The 20,188-nt window shown below is 36.8% G+C and overlaps 5 protein-coding genes across 5 annotated transcripts; 2 read left to right on the top strand and 3 right to left on the bottom strand.

Annotated features, from left to right (window-relative positions):
- Positions 1–1,200: 1,200 nt before the first annotated feature.
- LOC140977443 (uncharacterized) lies at positions 1,201–1,578 on the bottom strand. The gene has a single exon (XM_073442191.1). The coding sequence runs from the start codon at positions 1,576–1,578 to the stop codon at positions 1,201–1,203; it is 378 nt and encodes a 125-aa protein (XP_073298292.1).
- A 1,108-nt stretch (positions 1,579–2,686) lies between these two features.
- Positions 2,687–5,722, top strand: LOC140976360 (protein YIP4a-like). Its single transcript, XM_073440466.1, has 3 exons — positions 2,687–3,357; positions 4,908–4,982; positions 5,090–5,722. The coding sequence occupies exons 1-3, from the start codon at positions 2,854–2,856 to the stop codon at positions 5,348–5,350; spliced, it is 840 nt and encodes a 279-aa protein (XP_073296567.1). The 5' UTR covers positions 2,687–2,853; the 3' UTR covers positions 5,351–5,722.
- Positions 5,379–7,391, bottom strand: LOC140976359 (DNA repair protein XRCC3 homolog). The gene has a single exon (XM_073440465.1). It carries the CDS (start codon positions 7,326–7,328, stop codon positions 6,486–6,488), a length of 843 nt encoding a protein of 280 aa, XP_073296566.1. The 5' UTR covers positions 7,329–7,391; the 3' UTR covers positions 5,379–6,485.
- Positions 7,392–7,740: 349 nt separating this feature from the next.
- LOC140976358 (uncharacterized) lies at positions 7,741–10,110 on the top strand. Its single transcript, XM_073440464.1, has one exon. The coding sequence runs from the start codon at positions 7,998–8,000 to the stop codon at positions 9,894–9,896; it is 1,899 nt and encodes a 632-aa protein (XP_073296565.1). The 5' UTR covers positions 7,741–7,997; the 3' UTR covers positions 9,897–10,110.
- A 1,991-nt stretch (positions 10,111–12,101) lies between these two features.
- LOC140976357 (NADPH--cytochrome P450 reductase-like) lies at positions 12,102–18,429 on the bottom strand. The gene is made up of 18 exons (XM_073440463.1): positions 17,790–18,429; positions 17,255–17,314; positions 17,081–17,157; positions 16,344–16,401; positions 16,174–16,269; positions 15,993–16,029; positions 15,474–15,543; positions 15,172–15,375; positions 15,001–15,093; positions 14,626–14,851; positions 14,462–14,545; positions 14,236–14,387; positions 13,858–13,954; positions 13,458–13,607; positions 13,275–13,352; positions 13,063–13,185; positions 12,738–12,851; positions 12,102–12,588 (listed from the first exon to the last, which is right to left on the bottom strand). Exons 1-16 carry the CDS (start codon positions 18,024–18,026, stop codon positions 13,087–13,089), a joined length of 1,818 nt encoding a protein of 605 aa, XP_073296564.1. The 5' UTR covers positions 18,027–18,429; the 3' UTR covers positions 12,102–12,588; positions 12,738–12,851; positions 13,063–13,086.
- Between the last annotated feature and the right edge of the window lie 1,759 nt (positions 18,430–20,188).

The following is a 20,188-nucleotide window of genomic DNA, read 5'->3' as shown; positions in this document are numbered from 1 at the left end:
ATACACAATAGTGTCCTCTACATGTATTGTGTACGTATAGCCTACTAAATTAATAATCTTGATTTTTTAAATTATTACATACTGATGGGTATAATAAAAACATTATATATATGTATGTATGTATGTATGTATGAGTAGTTTTAATACACTGCACACCTACAATACACACATATATGTGAACACCGATGAGATAACATTTATCTATTTGATGTAATGAAATGTATGAAAATTATACATCCAATAGTTGAATTTCACCTCATCGGTATATACATAAGTGTGAATGGTGAGTGAGCAACATAACAAAACTATATATACATAAAAGAACGGTTTAACCCAAATAAATAATGCAAAGATAAAATAATAATGTGCTAGCGGCTATTTTATCCGTTACTTAACATTAGTATTTTTGTACCTTAATTCTGTTACTTTATATAAAATCTTTACTTTTCTTCAACTGGCCTATTGCTTTTGGCCAAAGTGGCGTCAAATCTCCCAACTGTGGCAGGCAGAGATTTCTGTGCCCACAATTCATCGTATACTTTCTTATTAAAAAAAAAAACATTTTTCGAAAAATTTACAAGTTCTTTCAGTTTTATATTATATTTTCTTATCTTTAGGTTTCAATTTCAATTCTTCAATACAATGATTAGTTGTGTATTATTATTCTAATTAATTAGATTGCTTATAATAAATATATATAACTTTTAAATAAGCTATAAGAGTTGTGTGTGTGTGTGTGTGTGTGTGTGTGAGATAAAAAATTAGGCCTGCTTCAAAGTTATAACATACGAGGAACAAAATCAAATTGGGCCTCTTCCAACTAGCCCATGGATTCAGCTCTTCCCTATGACCAATAAATCTGGTTTGTCAAGTCTTCTTCAGAAAGGGTCGGAATCCGGAACATATCGTCCATTCCGATTTCATGTATTTCTTATTATATTAATATTATATGCTATGCTCCACCGAATGTGTTACATCATCCGCTGGAGTATTGGTCGTTAGATGCATGCCAAGATACCCAATGCATTTAGTTTTCCTATTTCAGCATAAATAATTCAATTTGTTTTTTTTTTAAATTCAAAAATTCATCCACAAGACGAGTATACAGAAACTGAGTAGTTCTTTTCAAACTATCGATTGCATCTATCAATCGGAAATGACTCAAAAAATATTCATAACAACTTACATATGTAAAAAAAATCATGGAGATGATGTTACGGATTCAAAACTGTTACCTCTGTAATATCTCAACTGCAAAGAAATCTGTCTTTCATACTTGAGCTGGTTACGGAATTTTTCAATAAATGCATCCGCCCTTTTATCGATATCAACTTCCACGGGATAACTTTGAGTTCGATGGAGTTGAGGACTTGATCTGGGGTGGTGATCATCACTCGATTCCGAATCTTCCGCATATTCCTTCAATCCTGGCTTCACCTTGAAGCTCAATCTTGATCTCTTGCCCGATGACTTTCCGATCAAGGATGCGATTTTCCATCGATTAGCGTTGTAATCGAGTAAAACTTTGATCTTCTTCACCGCTTTCTTCAGTCGATCAATCAACGACTTCCCCGCCATTGTAGATCCAGCTGGGAGCTGTTTCAGATATATAAAATCAAAAGGTGAATCCAAGTATTATATTAGATTGTAAATTAAAAAAAAAAAATCAGTGGACAACAACTTTCTTCAGCTTGATTGACAGCTAAAAAGATGAGATGTTTGGCGAAAACGATATTAAGTTTTTAATTTGGAAGAAAAAGTTTGTGTTATTTTCTGAAATTGAATAATTAATACTTTTAATTGTTTCCGTTGAAGGAATAATGTATGGATGTCCTTTTGCTATTTTTTAAAAAAGAAATAATTTATTTTGTAATCCATAAAATCAAATTTTATTTTGTCATTGAGACTTGCAAGGCTCAATGTGGGTTCCACCTACTTTTTTTTAAACATTTTTTGATCATTCTTTGAATGCATTGCTTATCCTTTGGTTGTCATTTAATTAAATGAATTAAAATATAACCAGATTATAAATATTTTATTATACTTTATAATGTTGTTTGAATATTTGGAAATTTCCGTTATTTCATATTTATACTTTCGAAAAAAACGATTACTTTATACATATATAAAAAATTATGTTATCTAGGTTCCATATCATATGTAAAAATGTGTCAAATTTATTGATATTAATGCATCGACGTACGTGTTGTGTGTATAATATTTTTATAATTAATATGGTTTATATTTAAATAAGGATCAAAGTATAATTAAAAAAATAGTGAGGATCTACACTGTCATTTTGATATATAAATTAAAAAAATAAATAGAAAAAAAGGAAAAAAAAGCCCAAATATGAATAGAACTAGGAATAAAAACTCTATTCACTAAATTATAATAACTTACATCAAAATTATATTATTTTATTTATTTATTTATTTATTTATTAAAATAAACAATGACACAATTACATTAAAAATTAGTTATTTTTAACGTGTTAACTAATTTTTAATGTGTTAAATTTAAAATATAGTATAGATAAAATAAAAATAAATGACGTGGTTTAAATTATTAAAACCGTTACGATTATATCACAAGTACGTGGAACAACGTTTCTCATACGACAACACGCTTTCCTTGGTTTTTGAGAGAGAGAAAAAAAAAAGAAGAAAAAAAAAAAGAATTTAACACGCTTTTGACTGACTCAATCAGAGCGAACGAAACACCCCCCTCAGCTCCACCACAGCCCCCCAATCGTCCCAACTGAACGCGCCACCGCGAAACTGCCACTCTCTTCCACCTTGCTCACCAATTCTCCGTGATCCACTACAAATATCATCACAGAAGACACGTACAATGTCTCACAGTGACACGATCCCGTTGAACTCCAGCTCCCAATCCGACATAGACGAGATCGAGAACCTCATCAACTCCTATCCCTCCACCGTACTCCCTGCTCGACCCCCTTCCCCTCCACGCGCCTCCATTCCAGTTTCGTCCGCGCCACCACCCCTGCCTCCCACCACTTTCATCCCCTCAAATCTCCCACCTCCCTCCATCCCCAAACCCACCCCTTCAATCTCCTCTGGGAAGCCCCCTCTTCCTCCACGCACCACCGCTGGATCCTCCTCCATTGCGCCCACAGGGTTCGGCTCTCCTCCGAACACTTTAACTGAGCCCGTTTGGGATACCGTTAAGCGGGATTTATCGAGGATCGTTAGCAATTTGAAACTTGTGGTATTTCCCAACCCGTTCAGAGAGGAACCCGGGAAGGCGTTGAGGGATTGGGATCTCTGGGGGCCTTTCTTCTTCATTGTTTTTCTTGGACTCGTGCTCTCTTGGTCTGCTTCCGTTAAGAAGGTAATTCAGATGTAATTTACTTTTATCAAGTTTTTTTTAAATACATTTAGCTTACCTTTTCCTTGTTTACATATGCGATGTTATTGCGCTTATGCTTTGGTTATCTGAACTATGTTAAATGGCGTGAAATAGGCTTGTTATTTTTTTTCTTAAAACGATAAGACGAACGTTCTTGTACATTTTGGTGAATGGCACCTTTGCTCGACGAGGCCTGATGATTTGAATTGATTTCTTATGCGTTCTTATTGGTTCAAGTTTTTATAGTTTTGGATCTGACCATGTGACTTGCTCCTATGAATCGTAAGCAAATACAAAGTGACATATCTTATTCGTTGCTGCCGATGGAAAAATTCAGAGAAAAAATAGGTTTATCATGAATCCTTTGGGATTAATGGTACTAAAACCCTTGGCTGACATAATATGTCACGTATTCGGCAGAAGAAATGAAGGTCAAGGCTAAAACCAGAAATTTTTCTTATTATTTGGTCAAGAACTCTTTCTTTCTTGTGTATGGACTTTGTTTCAAGTGTATAAGACGGTCTAGATACTGACGCGATTCAGCATGCACAGAGTAGACTTGTGCTGTGACTACCTAGTTATGAATACTGTTCACGGCTTGCCTCGAATAATTATTTATGTTATTGCCAATGTAACATTTTAGATTGTATGTAAAAGCATAAATAAAATTAATCTAGCCTGTCACATGTCGGAGTAATATAAACTAGTGATATACAGTTTGATCTATCCTTTTCACATGGGCACATAATTGATTCATTAGATTCAACATGACAAACCACTGCCTACCCTTGTCTCTCTCATTTATCGAGGGATGCACATCCACACACATTATAAAATCCCTTTTGTGTTTTTCTTTTTGAACATATCTTTTTATGCTCGCTCTGTTTGGCCATTGTCTGCTAACTTCTCCTAACCTTTTTCATTCTGATACATAATGTAAAAACTTATTACTAGTTCTTTAACCCAAAAAACTCACCATCTCAAGCATAATCGCCTTAAGGAAAGGATATGTTTGTTACTGGTGTAAACGAACCAAATTGAATATCACCAAAATTTTGAGGCTCAAATTTGAGTTCGAGTTCAATTCGAAACCTGAAAATTTTAATAGTATTGGGTCAAGTTCGAATCAAGACTCAAATTCGAGCTCGACTTGAAATATTTGAACATATTTGCGAGCTATTCGAAAGTAAAGGCTTGAGATATGTTTGTTTAATATGTAATTATATTATTTAAATAAAATATTAAAGCTTGTGGGCGTACATTGTTTTTTTGGCTTTCATGACTGTTAGATTTTAGTATTTCTCAGAATGTGAATTTCGTATATGAAACATTCACGTCTCCTTGAAGATCTTGATTCTGTTTCAGACGTGGAAACCAGTTGCATCAACCTTTTTTTTTCTGTTAGAAGTGAACAATACTTATTTAAATATGTACTGTTTGTTTACCGATCATTTGCTTCTAAAATTGCTTTCAATGCAGACATTTCAACTTATAACTTGGTTTTCCCCTAATTGCTTTTTCATATTGTCCAGTCCGAGGTCTTTGCTGTTGCATTTGCTCTTCTTGCAGCTGGTGCTGTTATTCTAACCTTGAACGTGCTGCTGCTGGTAACTCTCGCTCTCTCTCCCCCCCTGTACTTCAAATTTTTTTATACGATCACAATGTCAAAAGCTCGTTGGTTCACATTGTTTTATATGTGTGCACGTTATTTTAGGGTGGACACATTATCTTCTTTCAGAGTCTGAGCCTTCTAGGATACTGTCTATTCCCGTTGGACGTCGGTGCCTTGATCTGTATGCTAAAAGACAATGTGATACTTAAAGTGGTGGTGGTTGCTGTGACATTGGCATGGAGTTCATGGGCTGCATATCCATTCATGAGTACTGCTGTCAATCCACGGAGGAAAGCACTTGCACTGTATCCCGTGTTCCTTATGTACGTATCTGTCGGTTTTCTCATCGTCGCTATCGACTGATGCAGAAACTGTTGGTGTTTCTAGCAACATTTGATATCAGTTTAAACCTCTTGCTCCAAGTAGTGTTTAATCTTGTGTTTCTTGCTTATGGATGAATGACATGCATCATTATTATTATATATATAAAAAAAACTTGGTAATGAACGTGTCATCGATCTGTACGCTTGAAATGTGATTGTAAACACAATAATGGAACAATGGAATTTGGAGTGGTTGCAAAAGTACTGGCATGTCGATGTGTTGATAAACCATTTTGATTCCAATGGAGATTTTGACTCAAATAGGCTTTCTTGGAGTTCATCGCAAGCCTACCGAATTTATGTAAAACATATATAAAACGATGGAAATAAACTTATATACGTTGTTGTTTTACTCTTGTATTTATATGTTGAACAGTTTTTGCGTCCCAATTCTTCTTCTCTCTTTTAAGTTTTCACTCATACACGCTTGGTTTTGGATCTGTTTTTGACGGGAATTGTAAGAGCCTTGTAAATAATTTGGGATATTCTTTGGTTTTCTTCCACTCTGTACTGTTTATACTTTTTGTTTTGGTAATTCTTAATTACATAAACAATATTCAACTGCTTTCTGTCAAGTTGATTTCGAAGTACATCTAACATTGGTCAGTTCATTTTCATATCATTGAACCTGTCAAAAATCATGTTACATCGTGCAGTTGGAGAATCTGAGCAAAGAAAGCACTACGCTTATTGGCATTCTTTTGTATATACTGAGAGAGAGAGAGAGAGAGAGAGATCGCCAAAGTGAAGATGAAGATGAGATATAACATACATTACCATGTATACATATAAATTTCTCGTTTGCTAGTATAGTAGCAGTTGGCCAAACCTATGTCCAGATACAATTCAACTGCAGCACTTCCTCCGGACAGTGAGAGCTCTTCTAGATAAATCCACATGAATTCCGTGCCATTGCATTTCGGAGTTCCTTCAAAATAGAGAAATGGTGCTTCCACTTGAGGAGACCGCGAGGAGTTTTGCAGGGTGAGACTATCTAATGTAGTATCGACGGTTCATTGCCAGCATCTATCCACCCCATTCTCAGAACCATTGCTCTGATATTCAAAATATCACGTCGAACCATTTTCCCCCCCAAAAATGTGGAAGCAACCCAGTCATTTATCAACCCCAAAAACCCCTTCTCGTCTAATTACGAACTCAGAAGAAGAATCGGGTAAATGGGGAGCAAAAACTACAGCAGCGAACCTCCTCGTCTTGGTATCATCAAAACTTCTACCTTCCTCGCCAACCCTTTCGTATTCCCTCCACAAGAATAACCTTGTATTCACGCAATTGGCCCACGACAATCCCAAAGCAGGGCAAACCTTCCTTCCCGACGAGTGCAAAATGCTCGAATTCCCAATCCTCACGTTATCCGAGGACTTCATCACATCCGCCACTTGGTTGGTCACCACAACAGCCATACCAAATTTCCAGGCATACCATTTCAATTTTGAAGATATCTTGAAGAATAAGTTTGATCGTCGCTTCAACTCAACTGGGGTGTTATTGAACTCCCCACGGAACAAAGCAGCGATTGAATCAACAACAATAAGCTTAATGTTCAATCTCGGTATCAAAAACTCTAAGCGAGGCAAAAGGTCGAGCAGGTGGTCTGCAGACTGAAGGGGTTGAACGAAAATGCGTTCCAAAGGGTTGTGAGCAAAATGGGGTCGAAAATGTGCTGATAATTGGTGGAGGCGGCGGATGGGGAAGGGGAATTCTGAGTGGAGGTAGAGGGATGAGGCGGAGAGACCTCCGCGTGAGATGACAAGTTGCGCAGCGAGGAGCAGCTGGAGGCAGAGTTGGGTTTTCCCGGTGCCGCTTTCGGCGACAATTTCGGTGATTGAGCTGCAGGGAATGCCACCGTGGAGAAGACGGTCGAGTAGTGGGCAACCTAGTGTGAGCTTTGGGTTGTCGGTGGAGAGAGGGTGGCGGAGGAGGTCTTCTGGTTTCATACTGGTGTCCCTTTTTGGGCGGTGAAGAAGACCTATATGTATTTTAATAAACGGATGATTCAAATAATATAAATGATTGAACAAACGTCCTTAATGTCAGAACAATTAAATTTGTAAGTACATATTCTTCTTTGTATCATTATTATATCTTATAAAATGGAGTGTACATTTTTTTAAAACATAGACAGTAGGTTTCTTTATTTCAAAAAAAAAAAAAGAGGATGTTTTTCGTAAGACGGTCTCACGAATTTTTATCTGTGAGACGAATCAACTCTATCGATATTCACAATAAAAAATAATATTCTTAAGAATAATCCAAATAAGAGATATGTCTCACGATTAAAATATATAAATGAGTTTTATCACTCGTATAAAAACTATCTACCCCGCCATTGTGTCATATGAAAGTCCAAAAATTAAATTATGTGTGGTTGAGATGTTTATTTGAATATTTTATTTAGCCAAGTAAATTAATGAAAGAATCTTCAAAATTGTACGTTGGGCAGTAGAAACTTGTACATCGTTTCTCATCTTCAGTTCCCTCCGTCTTCTCCGATATCTGCAGCAAATCCAAGAGTTCTCGAAGCAAGCTCCATGATTTCGAGTTAAGGATTGTCAATTCCTCTAAATAAAACCTGGATTCTATCGATTTGCAAATCGAAGACCATAATGTCGTGCTTGGCAGTTTCCCTTCAACCCACAAATGGACCCGATATCCTACTCCAAACTCGCGAGTGGTTCCCCCCTTCCCGCGCTCTGACAGCCCTCTCCTTCTTCCGCCAAACACGCATCTCGTTCGCCAAGAATCTGCAACAATCCACTGCCGATACCCCTTTTGATTCCATTGGCGATGATCCTTTGACGGCGTCCTCCGGTCAGGTTATTGTCGGGGTTGAAACTCGCTACCGTGTCGTGTACCGCCTCGTCAACTCCATTTACGTTCTTGCTGTGACTACTATTGATGATTCTAATAATAATGTTTTCGATTGTATTAATATTGTTAATCAAGCTGTTTCAGTTGTGGTTACAGCATGTCGTGGTGTGGATGTTACCCCAGAGAAATTGGGGAAGAAATACGCTGAGGTTTACATGGCATTAGATATAGTTTTGAGGGGTGTTAGTAGCATTAGGCTTGCCACTATGCTGGCATCGATGCACGGTGATGGCATCGCAAAAATGGTGCATTCTGCTATTCATACTGAGAGTAAGATTCGTGGGGCAGATAGTTGGGTTAATGTGGAGTCCAGTTCGCTGGATCATGAAGCCGGAGTGGAGTCCTTTTCACTGGTGTCTTTTGAATTACCTTCGGAGACATTAGTGGCAGGAGACGAGGTGGCTACGGCAACTTTAGGGTTTTTCCATCAGGGTGAGGAGAAGGAGTTGAATAAGGTTGAGGAGAGTGAAGGAGAAAAGGATCCTTTTGCGGCTAGCGAGAGGTTAAATAAGCCAGAAGAAATGCTGATGGAAGGGTTTAAAAAGGATAAAGAATTGGGTGTTTCGGATGTGAGTAAGGCTCTTGCAGGACTTGAGGTGACTTCATTGCCTCCTGCCGCGGCCACCGAGTCGACACACATAGGTGTGGAAGGATTCGAAGGGAATTATGGTGGAATCGAGTTTGGGAATGATGGATCAACTTTGCCAGAAGATTTTGAGGGTATTAATGATGCTTGGGGTGGTGGATTGGATGCATCAGAGTTTGTTGGCCCGAAGAAAATCAAGAAGGATATGGGTCTTGGTGGCTTGGAATTGCTGGCGACTAGCGAGCCTCCGGTTGTTGGTGCAGGTAAAAGTGACGGTGCTGGGGATAAGATCGAAGATATATTGGTGAAGAAGACTGAAATGAGGGGCCCGGAAATGTATATAGTGGAAGAAGTAAATGCTGAGTTTAGGGAATCACTTCTTGCTAGAGTTGGGTTGATGGGCGTGGTGTACCTGAGGACAATGCCACTGATATCTTCTACAGATGATAAAGAAACCGAGTTCTCTTTTAAGGTTGAAGGTACAGAAGGTGTAAAGAGATTAGTAATGCAAAGCTCTAGGGTTAGCAGCCTCGGTAATGGCTTGTTTTTTGTGAGGACTCCATCCTCGAAGGAACCTCTACCCATTATGAAGTACAGTTTGCAGCCCCGCTTGACTCCTTTGCCTATAAGGGTTAGACTTGTCAAACGCCTTGTTGGGACTTTACTCTCGATCATGATACAGTACGTGTCAAATCCAGAATTGCCAGCACCCTTGACAGACGTTGCAATCGTTTTGAAATTGCCTGTAGACCCAACTCTGTTAAAAGTGTCGCCAAAAGCAGTGATGAACAGGTCTGATAGAGAATTGAAATGGCTTATTGATGAGATTCCATTGAAGGGTAAGCCTGGCAGGCTGCGGGTGAGAATGCCTGTGGATATTGGCGAGGATGATGATGGATCAGATCTTGAGATAGTCGGTTACGTCAAGTTTTCCGCCCAAGAATATAGATCTTTGTCTGGGGTTTCTTTAAAACCTGCTTCTGAGGGAAAAACTGGCTTCTACGAGGTTGAGCACAGGTATGCAAGTGGCGTTTATATTTGCAATTAAGCATGAACATTTGCATTTACAGTATGGTGCTATAATATTTGTTCTGTGATGAGTTTTGTTCTTTAGAAAGTTTGTAGCATTCTTTGAGCTTTAGACTTTCATTTAAGCTGATTTTCTTTGTATGATTTTTTATGCCGTTATAGTTGTTATTAGCCATTTTCATGATGTAATGGATCGTGAATTTTGTATTTATGTGAATTTTACTTGATGTGAATCAATGTGCCTTTGCCACCTGCATAACAAATTGTGCTGTAGCTCCTCCTTTGTTTTGGTAAATTTCTTACGGGATTTAATCTTGGATTCTGAAACTTGAAAACGAGCTGAGCATGTGCCATGTCACCAGTTGCTGATTCACTCTTAATTATTGCTAATAGTGAACCACGAGTGACAAATATAATTTATTTTAGAATTCGGGTGTTGACTCTACCTAGGGCTTTTTTTAGAAAGTGAAGGTAACTTGGGGTAGTTTCTTACCTCTTCATTTTAGGTTAGTTCAGGCAGGATTTATGACAAAATCGTGCTATGTTCTTCTGTTCATTTTGAAGTGACACTAGTGAGTAGTGACTCTTCTAAAAAACAAAACTTGAATCTGAATATTGGATTAGCTGGCGTCGGTGTATGTACCCTTTTGGCCATTGTTGTAATTGCTCATAGTTTATACTGGTATGGAAAGATACAGTTGAAATACAGTCCAATATTATTCTACCCACAAACAGCTCGAACGATTTATTCGATTCTAGATTTGGGCAGTGCCGCAAGTGTTTCCAATGGTATAGTTTGAGACATCTTATTTTTCACGTTGTCTAATGCACGACCTCACATGAAAAATCATATATGGCCGATTGGATCAACCTTAAGGCACTTTCCTGTGTTTGAATTAATTCACAACTCAACTGCCCCCAAGGGTGTGATTGAACTAACCGGCAGTTCAAACATCCATGATAGAGCTTTCATCGTTTAACATGTGTGTTGCTTTGAAGCTGATGACCATTTATGTTGTTGCTTATCAACCAAGTGAAAAGAAAGAAAAGCTTGTAAGGATTGGATACTGTTCATTTGTAGTATCCTGAAATACAGTTCCACCTCCTTTTTTGTCGTTTGAATATTTTTAATATTTCTCCCGAATGATTCATCATCGTATCTTAGCAAATGGATCAGCAGCGATTATCATTTCTTATTTTAATGAACTTTTTAAGTTTTTGTTCCAACATATGCTGATATGCATTGCTGATGATGCATTCTGAACAAATTGATTCAAAATATTTTTGCTTTTTGCATTTTCAAAATATTTTTTAATTGTACATTATATATATACTTTTTAAATTCCTTACATAAATGGGTTTTATGGCTTGAAATTTTTGAAAACAAGTCTATATAAAGTAGTTATGATTTGAGACTCTACTCTCTATCCGTAAAATAATAAAATTTTGAATAATGTTTAGTCTTGATATAAATTGTTTTTGGCCAACTTAATTTTTTTATGACTTAGTTTTCAGGTCATATTTTTTTAATATAATATTTCAGCATATAAACAGTCAAACTTCATCTTTCATATGGTACCATAAAAATCTGACATTCTAATAGAACGAACGATAATCGTACGGACATTTTTATTATTTTTTGTTAAATTTAAACGAGCTTATTATAGAGGTCAAATATGTTTTCAATTAAAAACGGAAAACAAGTGTTGATTTGTGGAGTGATGGTGTGATTTTTTTTTTTTAATGTGGAAATGACTAAGATGAATAGTGATTAATAAAAATCTTGTTATATCTTTGTTTTTAAATATATAAAATTATTATATAATTAAATATGCTGACAAAAAATTTGATTATATTAAATAAAAATTTATTAACATATGTAATAATTAAAGAAATAACAAATTGATAATCAATAATACGTACGGAGGCATTTATAAGAAAACATAAATAATTACAATTCTTTAATTTTATTTTAATAATACATATCACTAAAATAATAAAAATAAAATATAAGCACGTAATAATAGAAGGTGAAATATTGATTATGCAAAAATAAAAAGAAAGTATTTTATCTAGTAGAAATACTAAGCAAATATAACTTAGAAATAGGTCTTTTCCTACAGAAATATCAACTTGTTTATAGTTTTTTTTAAAAAGAAAAAAAAGAAAGAAAGAAACTTTCTTGATACGAGTGTCATAGCAGCTCATATCATTGAGCAAACCACTATTTCATCAAACATGCAATTATGAAGAGAGATGCAGAGCTACACATAAAGTTTAGAATACATAACTCCAAATCAGAACTATAGAGCTTGCAGATTCACAAGGTTGCCTACAAAGACTATACCTATCATTATATTAATGACTATTTCTATATGCATACAACACATCACCTGAGCCAAAAATATTTGAGTCTAAAGAATCACAAACAAAGCTAACTTAATGTCACAACACAAAAATTTCCCGCCCCTCGGGTTTGGCTCTGGCTTTGGCACCGGCACCGGCACCAGCACTGGCACGGGGAGGCAGCTAGTTTCTGCACATTGCTACCTTAAATTTGATTTTCCTTTTTTCTTTTCCATTTTGGCATCGAGTGAGCTTCCGACCCTTGTAGTTTATTGGAGGAATGATCACCATACATCACGCAGATATCTTCCAGTCATTTGTAGATTCTTCACCATGCTCTCGGTTTTTGAGCTGTCCAGAGATCCCTGAGACAGGAGTTGTTTTAGTTTCACATCCGGGATGCTTTTATCCTTCCCACACCAAATAACCTATGGTTGCTTATGGACGCAATTGTGAAAACAAAACAAAACAAAAAAGAGAAAAAAGCAACATAAACAAATTATGTCAAACAAACCTGCTCTTGCACAATGGTGTGCAGAGTTCGGTGAACGTCACGCGCCATGCCTTTGGCATCACCGCAAACGTATATGTAGCCTCCCTCAGAAATTATACTCCAGAGGTGCGGAGCCTGTTATTGAAAATCCGAGCATAATAAGTTCAATATCTAAAAATTAGTGTTCTATTTTGTGGTCGAGGCGGCTGCCTAGGCACCGCATAATAAGTTCAATATCTAAAAAAAATTGATCTGTTGATAGATATCACTAAAACCACATAATGTTTGTGATACACAATCAGAGAAAATTCAAACATACACGGATTTATTGAAAGTGATGGAGTACCTTCTCCATCATCTTGTGCTGCACTTATTCCTTCGAGGGTCCCTCGCGTGAGAATGCAAGGACCAGCTCAGATATTATTCCACCTTTGACAAACTCGTTTAACTCTTCCTCGTAAATGTAGTCCTGTAGATTGCAGCAATTCAAGACTCTTACTATAAACATAAATATTAATAATATTCAGGATTCACACCAACATTTGGCGGGTGACAAACCATTTTGCGGTTCCTGCATCCAAAAAATAATATGGCAGGACCAAGTTCCGCTCCAGATTCCTTCAAAGCTAGTCTTTCCTGAAAATACAAAAAAATTATTCACGGCCACTCGTTCTTGACATAGGTCGTGACCCTTGACAATAAGACTAAGTATGTGTGATAATGAAACAAGTCTACTCAAACCTGAAGGAAACCCCTGAACGGAGCCAAGCCAGTACCAGGGCCAATCATTATTAATGGTACTCTAGAATCAGAGGGGAGCTTGAAGTTAGAATTCCGAACATAAATTGGTGCCCAAACGCACTCATGGCTTTCTTCCAATGATATCGCATTCTGCGAAAAAACCAACTTCAGATTTGAGGCATGAGAGAGAATTTAAAAATGGAGCTGATCACAATACAGTAAGATAAAATATCAAATAATATGGTAAAGGTTCTAATCGCCTAATGCAAACTCAGGTTTTTACAAATTCTAAACGACAGAATCAAATAAATATTGCTTATTATACTATTTTGAATCTCAACGACCCAACCTAACAAGATAAAACGTTAATCTGCAATTCAATTGGATAGAGAACAAATACCTTCATCCATGTTGAGCAGACACCCTTGTGGATTCGTCCTGTAGGTGTTTTCTCGTAAACTAACGCACAAGTAACATGAATTCTAGATGGTGCAATCCTGCAGAGGAACAATAAGAGATGATTAGTAACCTAAAGTAAAAGCTGGTAAAAATGGCAAATAGTAGAAGTAAATGCGAGGTTGCCTGGGTCATAACGAATATTTCCTTTTTTTTTACTTGAATCGTAAAATCTTGTTTCATCACAAGGAGTCATAATACACAAAATCCAAAATTTAGAAAGAAGGTTTTACCAACAATAACTGCAGACAACATTAATTCAGCAAGTGTCTCTAAACCCTTGTTAGCCTCAAGAAAACCTTAGAGTATAACAAGAACTCACTTCGGGGAGGATGAGATTGAATAGAATCTGGCCTGAAGGCGTGGAGCAACTGCTGCAAAGAAAACGCCAAGTGGAGGCTTCGCTGACGGGAATTCCAACATGACCTCGAGTAGGCTTCTCTGATTTGCAACAACCCATTGTGCATATTCCTCCTGAAGCAAATGACACATGTTCATGACATGTACTCGATTTCGATAGGAAAGATGAGACTTCATCAATCACAAACCTTTCCAGCAGGGGATGAAAGATGTCTGAGTCTATCGGCATCCCTTGGATCAGAAGCATAAGCCGCTAATGCAACCAAAGCAGACTGGAAAATATATGCATTAGTACCTTAATGTCTGGCCATGTGAATTTCACATAAATGCAAAACATAGGAATGCAGCACACCTTCTTAGGTGAGTTTAAAAGGTCTGCATATTGAGTTAGTGCCATTCTTAATGTGCAAGGCGGGAAGGGAGGTGGCAATGAACCTCCACTGAGCAGTGTTCCATCCTCTTTATCAGTGTGAAGTGAGAAGTAAGTATCCAATGGAAGATTCAGTAACCTCTCTGCCTCCATGACAGTTTCAACTGAATTTTCACAGTATACACCAACATGATCGCCTGTTTCATACCTGAGGGTGATAGGTAAACATATAGAATAAGCACAAGCTTTTGCTTACTGCTTTAGAGTCAAAAGAAACTAACAAGTAGCTATGATAGAAGTAGAACAAATAATATCCAGAACATTTAATAGGATATATAATGTTGGACAGAAATTTACACAAGTCCAGTGCCAGATATGTTAAATTCCAAGTGAATGCACGAACGATCAGATGCGGCAGTGTGGAGCTCCTTCTTAGAAGAAACATTAGCTCTTCAAGGACAGCAAAAACAAAAAGTTGGTAACTCCAATAAATAGGGAAAAAGAAAAGGAAAACAAATGCCCTGTTACCTGCAGGGATGCTGGGTATCATAAAATATGTGGTCATTGGCATGACCATTGGCTTGAATAGAGCTATTCTCTAGAATTGATCCATCAGGTTGGTTATGAAACACTACACGATATTCCAAAACCGCAGCAGTGTATGGAGTCATAGCAGTTGCATCATCCTCATCACGAAGAACTGCATTCAATTCTGGCCACAATAACTCACGCCTACAAAATAGTTGTGAATGCAATTTGTTCAAGATATGACCTTATTATGATACGAGATGAAACTGTTTCATAATTAAATAGTAATCCACATCCAGTACCATGCAGTAAAGTCATCTTCAATGCATTGATCGTCATCTCCAAGACCCACAGGTATTAGCCGCTTCCCACCTGATATAGACACTGAAGAGCCCACTTGAGATGAATGATCTTTGAAATTCTATTGATGATCAATCCAAGACAAGTTTCAGTTTCTACATGTACATCATCTCTTCGCATAGACATGTCTCCTCTTCAAAACTCGCAAGACTGTATTTATATTATAACCTAGTATCACACAAATTTTCAGTATTTAGTTTGGATACAACACTCCCTCGGGCGGAATGACCTACATTTCCCAATAACTAACTATCAGAATGTCCTTCAAACGATTAAAGAAAAATAACATTATTAGCATAACATTATTAGCACATATTAAAAAAGAAAGAAATATAAGTGCAGAGAATGCAACAACTTATCTACTTGAAAGATTACTAATTTATGAAGTTAGATCGAGCACCTTCCATGCATGTTACTAACTATAAGACAAGAAGAAAAAAAATCTGCAAGGGATAACTGACCTTGGTCAGCAAGAATTTCATCGACCACTTTAGCAATCTGACATCCAAACATAACAAAACAAAATCCGAAAACTGTTAATTAAATGAATGCTTTCAAATTAAAGTGCAATAAGTATAATACACAAACAATCTGCGAGTTGACGCAAGCATCTGCACATGTACATGTATACATTGGACAAACCTTGTTAAAATGTTCATATTGTCTGTTCCCAAGACCAAACACACCATACTTTAGATTTTTCAGCCAGGCACCTCTATCATTTCCCTGTGCCGCAAACTCAGAAACGAAGACTAAAATCTCAAGCCAAAGTGAGAAATCCATGAACATCAATTATTATTTGGATGTCATACCTCTCTAAACCATTTGTAAAATCTTGCTGCATTGTCCGTAGGTTCACCATCTCCATATCTGCAACCAATAAATCCTTAACCATGTCAATGCAATCATATACCACACGATCTGGATTATGTCAAAGCATAGTTGTCAAAGGCGAGGCAAGAGACGCCACCAGGCGAGGACCATGTGCCTGGGGTCTCAGGCACTGCGATTCATTCAGCCGAGCTCAGGCGCTTGCCTAGACTAGCCTTGGAAGTAAACGCGCCTGAGTGAATTTTTTTTGATTAATTGTTTAAACCGAAAAGCTCAAACCCAAACCCTAGCAACAACATGCCCCCAATGCCGGAATCAGAAGAAGAGAGTTCTGAACAGAAGAACGAAGTGATGACGTTGATATCTAAAACAACCAGAAAGACTGATTTCACATCTTTTGAATGAAGAGTAAGAAAATATTGATGTTCATCAAGAAAATGAAGAAAACCAAGAAGAATACAAGTCCAAAATTTCTGACGACTCTGATGATTCGATGGAAGAAGATGAACTTAATTTGGATGATTGAAGAATTTTAATCATGTTACTAATTACTATGAACTTATTAATTTTTTTTTTGGTGGGACATTGTGACCTAATTATTTCATATTTAATATTTTTGTTCGAAGATAAATATATTTTTTTTAAAAAATTTAAAAATGTGCGCCTTGCTTCAGTGAGACATACATCTTTGATAAGGATAATATTTCAAGACACGTACGTGGCCAGGCAAAAGAATGCTAAAGTTTCCTTCTTGAATTTCTCATCATATTCATCAGCATCGGCTGCATAATCATCCTACCATAACCAAAAAGATCAAGACCACAAATTGATAACCGTAGAACAAGCCGAACTTTAACAATGAGAGTAAAGGAAAATTCAAACAAAACCTTACCATATCGACCACTCTAAACTTGGCCTTTTCATATCTAGCTTTAGCTTCTTCGGCAAGTGCCTGTAACATAAAATTCTCACTACCAAAACATCAAAATATTAAATCTTATGTAAGAAAAAAAAATCATGTTTACCACAATTATATTCCTTAAAAAAGAAAGGCTTCTGAAAGGAGGCAGACCAGTCAATATACAATGCAATTGAATCACACAATCAACCTCCACGTGGACCAAAATTCCCATACCAAATCACCCCCTTCATCTTGTTTCTAGCATAAACGTGACAATTCTTGACTTCTTGTCGATTCAGATGTTAAGGTACGACCATTTATATCAAAACGATATTTTAGCGCACGTGACACTCATCAAAATTCCAGTGATTTCATATTATTGGGGGAAAATCCAGATGAAATTTCAATTTAATATTTTTTTTATCGATTAAGTACCTTCTGAACGTACAAGCATAAAGAATGCAAATGTAATTCAATACTTTTTCATGCCTTTGGTCCGTAAAAAGTAATCATCGGTCCATTTTACATTGGCAAAGCCTTCAGCAGTTCCGGTCTGAGTCCCGAAAAAGATGGTAACTCTCTTCTTTCCATCATCAACGTCATCCAGCTCCAGCACCGCCTTGGGCACAACCAGCTTCGGCATCTCCACCGCCTTCTTACCTGATCCGCCCGCCCGCCGCCATAACATCACAACGATACATCCGATCAGCACCGCCACGGAGGTGGTGAAAACCATCATCAGCTCCCTATTCTCCATCAGCATTGCCACCAAGTCAGACGACCCATCAGAATTCTCGTGTTTCCCGCCCTATAATATCGCCAATATCAAATCGAACGTCGAGAGCTTCTCCGACGTGGGTTCCATGAGTTCACAACTGGGACCCAGTTAGATTTCTGAGAAAAAGTCGAGATCACCAATAATCCGTCGGCCGGCCGGCGGGAAAATCGTGATAAATCGATCAAGAACCCGAAATCGAATGAATTTCTCCCAATTTCTTGAAGAATCTTTTAGCCGAGTAAATGGATTTTGCGGGGAAATGGTAGTGAGTTTGGAGAGACTGAGCTGCTTCTGTAGAAGGGGAACGATTTGAGAGAGGTAAGGAGGAGAGGCTGCATACAAACCTCAATTTAGCCACGCTGACCAAACCCGCCTATCTTGGGTTGAACCTTTGATTCTATATTGAGAAATCGTCTCATTTTTTCCACTCATGAGATCAATAAATACTTTTTAATATTTATTATTTTAATGATGAAATATTAAATGGTATATCAATTGTTGACTTTTTTTATAGTAAAACTTGTATTATTAAGAAATAAGGTCAACAACTATGATTATAAGATTTATTAACCAACTAAAAAAATTTTCCAACCTCTCAAAAAAAAAAACAGAGAGGAGAAAGAAATAGTAAAAAATAGCGAATGTAGCTAATAACAAGATATAATTTATTATCGAGCGAGAGTGATAATTCAAGAGTCTTTTTATTTCCGTCACAATAGTACAAATGTCGTTGAGTCTTTTTTCTAACTGTGTGACGTTAGCACTACCAATGGGGATTTATCGAAACACAATCACATGTTGTCCTTCATTGTTTCTTACTAATCCTCCTCCGATTGTATAGCTGTTGGAGTTCACATTATAAGCAACGTCAACATCCAATCTGAGCCAACTGATGGTGTTATCCATCTACGCGAAGAGGGAGGGTGGCTGCCTTTGCCTATAGTTTTTAGGAGAAAACTCGAGCTGCTTGGAATTCTCTCAACATCACGCCCTTTGCAATTCTGTTGTGCACCAATTTCAGCCTCTCATTCCATATCGCATAGGCGCACGTAACAAAACAATTAAAATTCCTTTGTACTCAGTTTTATCTTTCATCCACATGAAGATGTCGAACGCTTCTAAAGATATGACATGTTTTGAAAATGGCCAGACTCGAGTTCCCTTCTAGCAGTGTTTAATGGCTTGGCAGATAATAAGAGTGACCCTTTTTTTTCTTTTATTTATGGATGGATTTGGATCCTCTACTGTAACTAAAAACACAGTACCTGGTGATGTATATTTTTATACAAGATAATCAGTTGATTATCTAATAGACCTCACACAGAGTCAGATAAAATTGAAAAATTGTAAGAATAAACGAGATGATCCAAATCCATTTATGGATAATGAGTTTCTTTTGGTCAACAGTTGCCCACGGTTTTCATTTCAAACTGAAATCTGCCGCTTCATTGGTAATTCAATTGAGTACTCTTTTACCTCAAAAAAAAAAAAGAAAAAGAAAAATTGAGTACTCATTTATGAATAACTAGGTATTGTCACCTCAATTCTTGAGGTGTTTGCCCAGGTTCACGGTGCAGTGTGTTAGCATTTCTTTTTTTAAGAAATGAACTATACGTTTATTTTTGTATAAGCATTGTTTTACACTTTATTGTTGTTAAACGCATAAATGTAATTAAATATGAACCAAAATAAAACTACCATCGACTCCTTTAAAATTAGTTGACATAGTTAATAACACATACTTTCAGTTTTGAAGGTGTTAATCAAAAATAATTTTTCTAATTATAAATTTAAATAAATAAAAAAAAGAAAACAACTTCTATCAATGTTAAGTATGGAAAAAAGAGAGCCAGTACTTTATAAAAAACAATGACATAAATGGATTTATACATGTCAGACATATCTAAGTGTAAGATGACATGTTAGACATGGAAATTCGTATATTTAACAATCTGTAAACTTGTTAGAGTTGCATATACATATTGTAAGTTGCAAATTTTTTATCTATTTTATTTGAAAACTGATTTAGCTAATCGGATCGAATGATTTGAATACTATCATCTTTTTATTTAAGCCGTATTTATCTTGAATACAATGCTACATGATTATTATTATAGGTTGGAATTGTGCTTAAAGAATTGAGAATG

Source organism: Primulina huaijiensis, chromosome 5 (genome assembly GCF_012295235.1).
Source record: "Primulina huaijiensis isolate GDHJ02 chromosome 5, ASM1229523v2, whole genome shotgun sequence".
NCBI classification, from domain to species: domain Eukaryota; kingdom Viridiplantae; phylum Streptophyta; class Magnoliopsida; order Lamiales; family Gesneriaceae; genus Primulina; species Primulina huaijiensis.
This window is presented reverse-complemented; position numbering and strand designations above follow the sequence as displayed.

Excerpts from the sequence above, each read along its gene's own strand:
- LOC140977443 (XM_073442191.1), bottom strand. The coding sequence starts at position 1,578 with ATGGCGGGGAAGTCGTTGATTGATCGACTGAAGAAAGCGGTGAAGAAG.
- LOC140976360 (XM_073440466.1), top strand. The coding sequence starts at position 2,854 with ATGTCTCACAGTGACACGATCCCGTTGAACTCCAGCTCCCAATCCGAC. Across the intron at positions 3,358-4,907 it reads GGTCTGCTTCCGTTAAGAAG|TCCGAGGTCTTTGCTGTTGC; the intron begins GTAATTCAGATG and ends CATATTGTCCAG. Across the intron at positions 4,983-5,089 it reads CCTTGAACGTGCTGCTGCTG|GGTGGACACATTATCTTCTT; the intron begins GTAACTCTCGCT and ends ACGTTATTTTAG.
- LOC140976357 (XM_073440463.1), bottom strand. The coding sequence starts at position 18,026 with ATGCTGATGGAGAATAGGGAGCTGATGATGGTTTTCACCACCTCCGTG. Across the intron at positions 15,376-15,473 it reads GAAGATGACTTTACTGCATG|GCGTGAGTTATTGTGGCCAG; the intron begins GTACTGGATGTG and ends ACTATTTTGTAG. Across the intron at positions 13,186-13,274 it reads GATGCAGGAACCGCAAAATG|GACTACATTTACGAGGAAGA; the intron begins GTTTGTCACCCG and ends TGCAATCTACAG.
- LOC140976359 (XM_073440465.1), bottom strand. The coding sequence starts at position 7,328 with ATGAAACCAGAAGACCTCCTCCGCCACCCTCTCTCCACCGACAACCCA.
- LOC140976358 (XM_073440464.1), top strand. The coding sequence starts at position 7,998 with ATGTCGTGCTTGGCAGTTTCCCTTCAACCCACAAATGGACCCGATATC.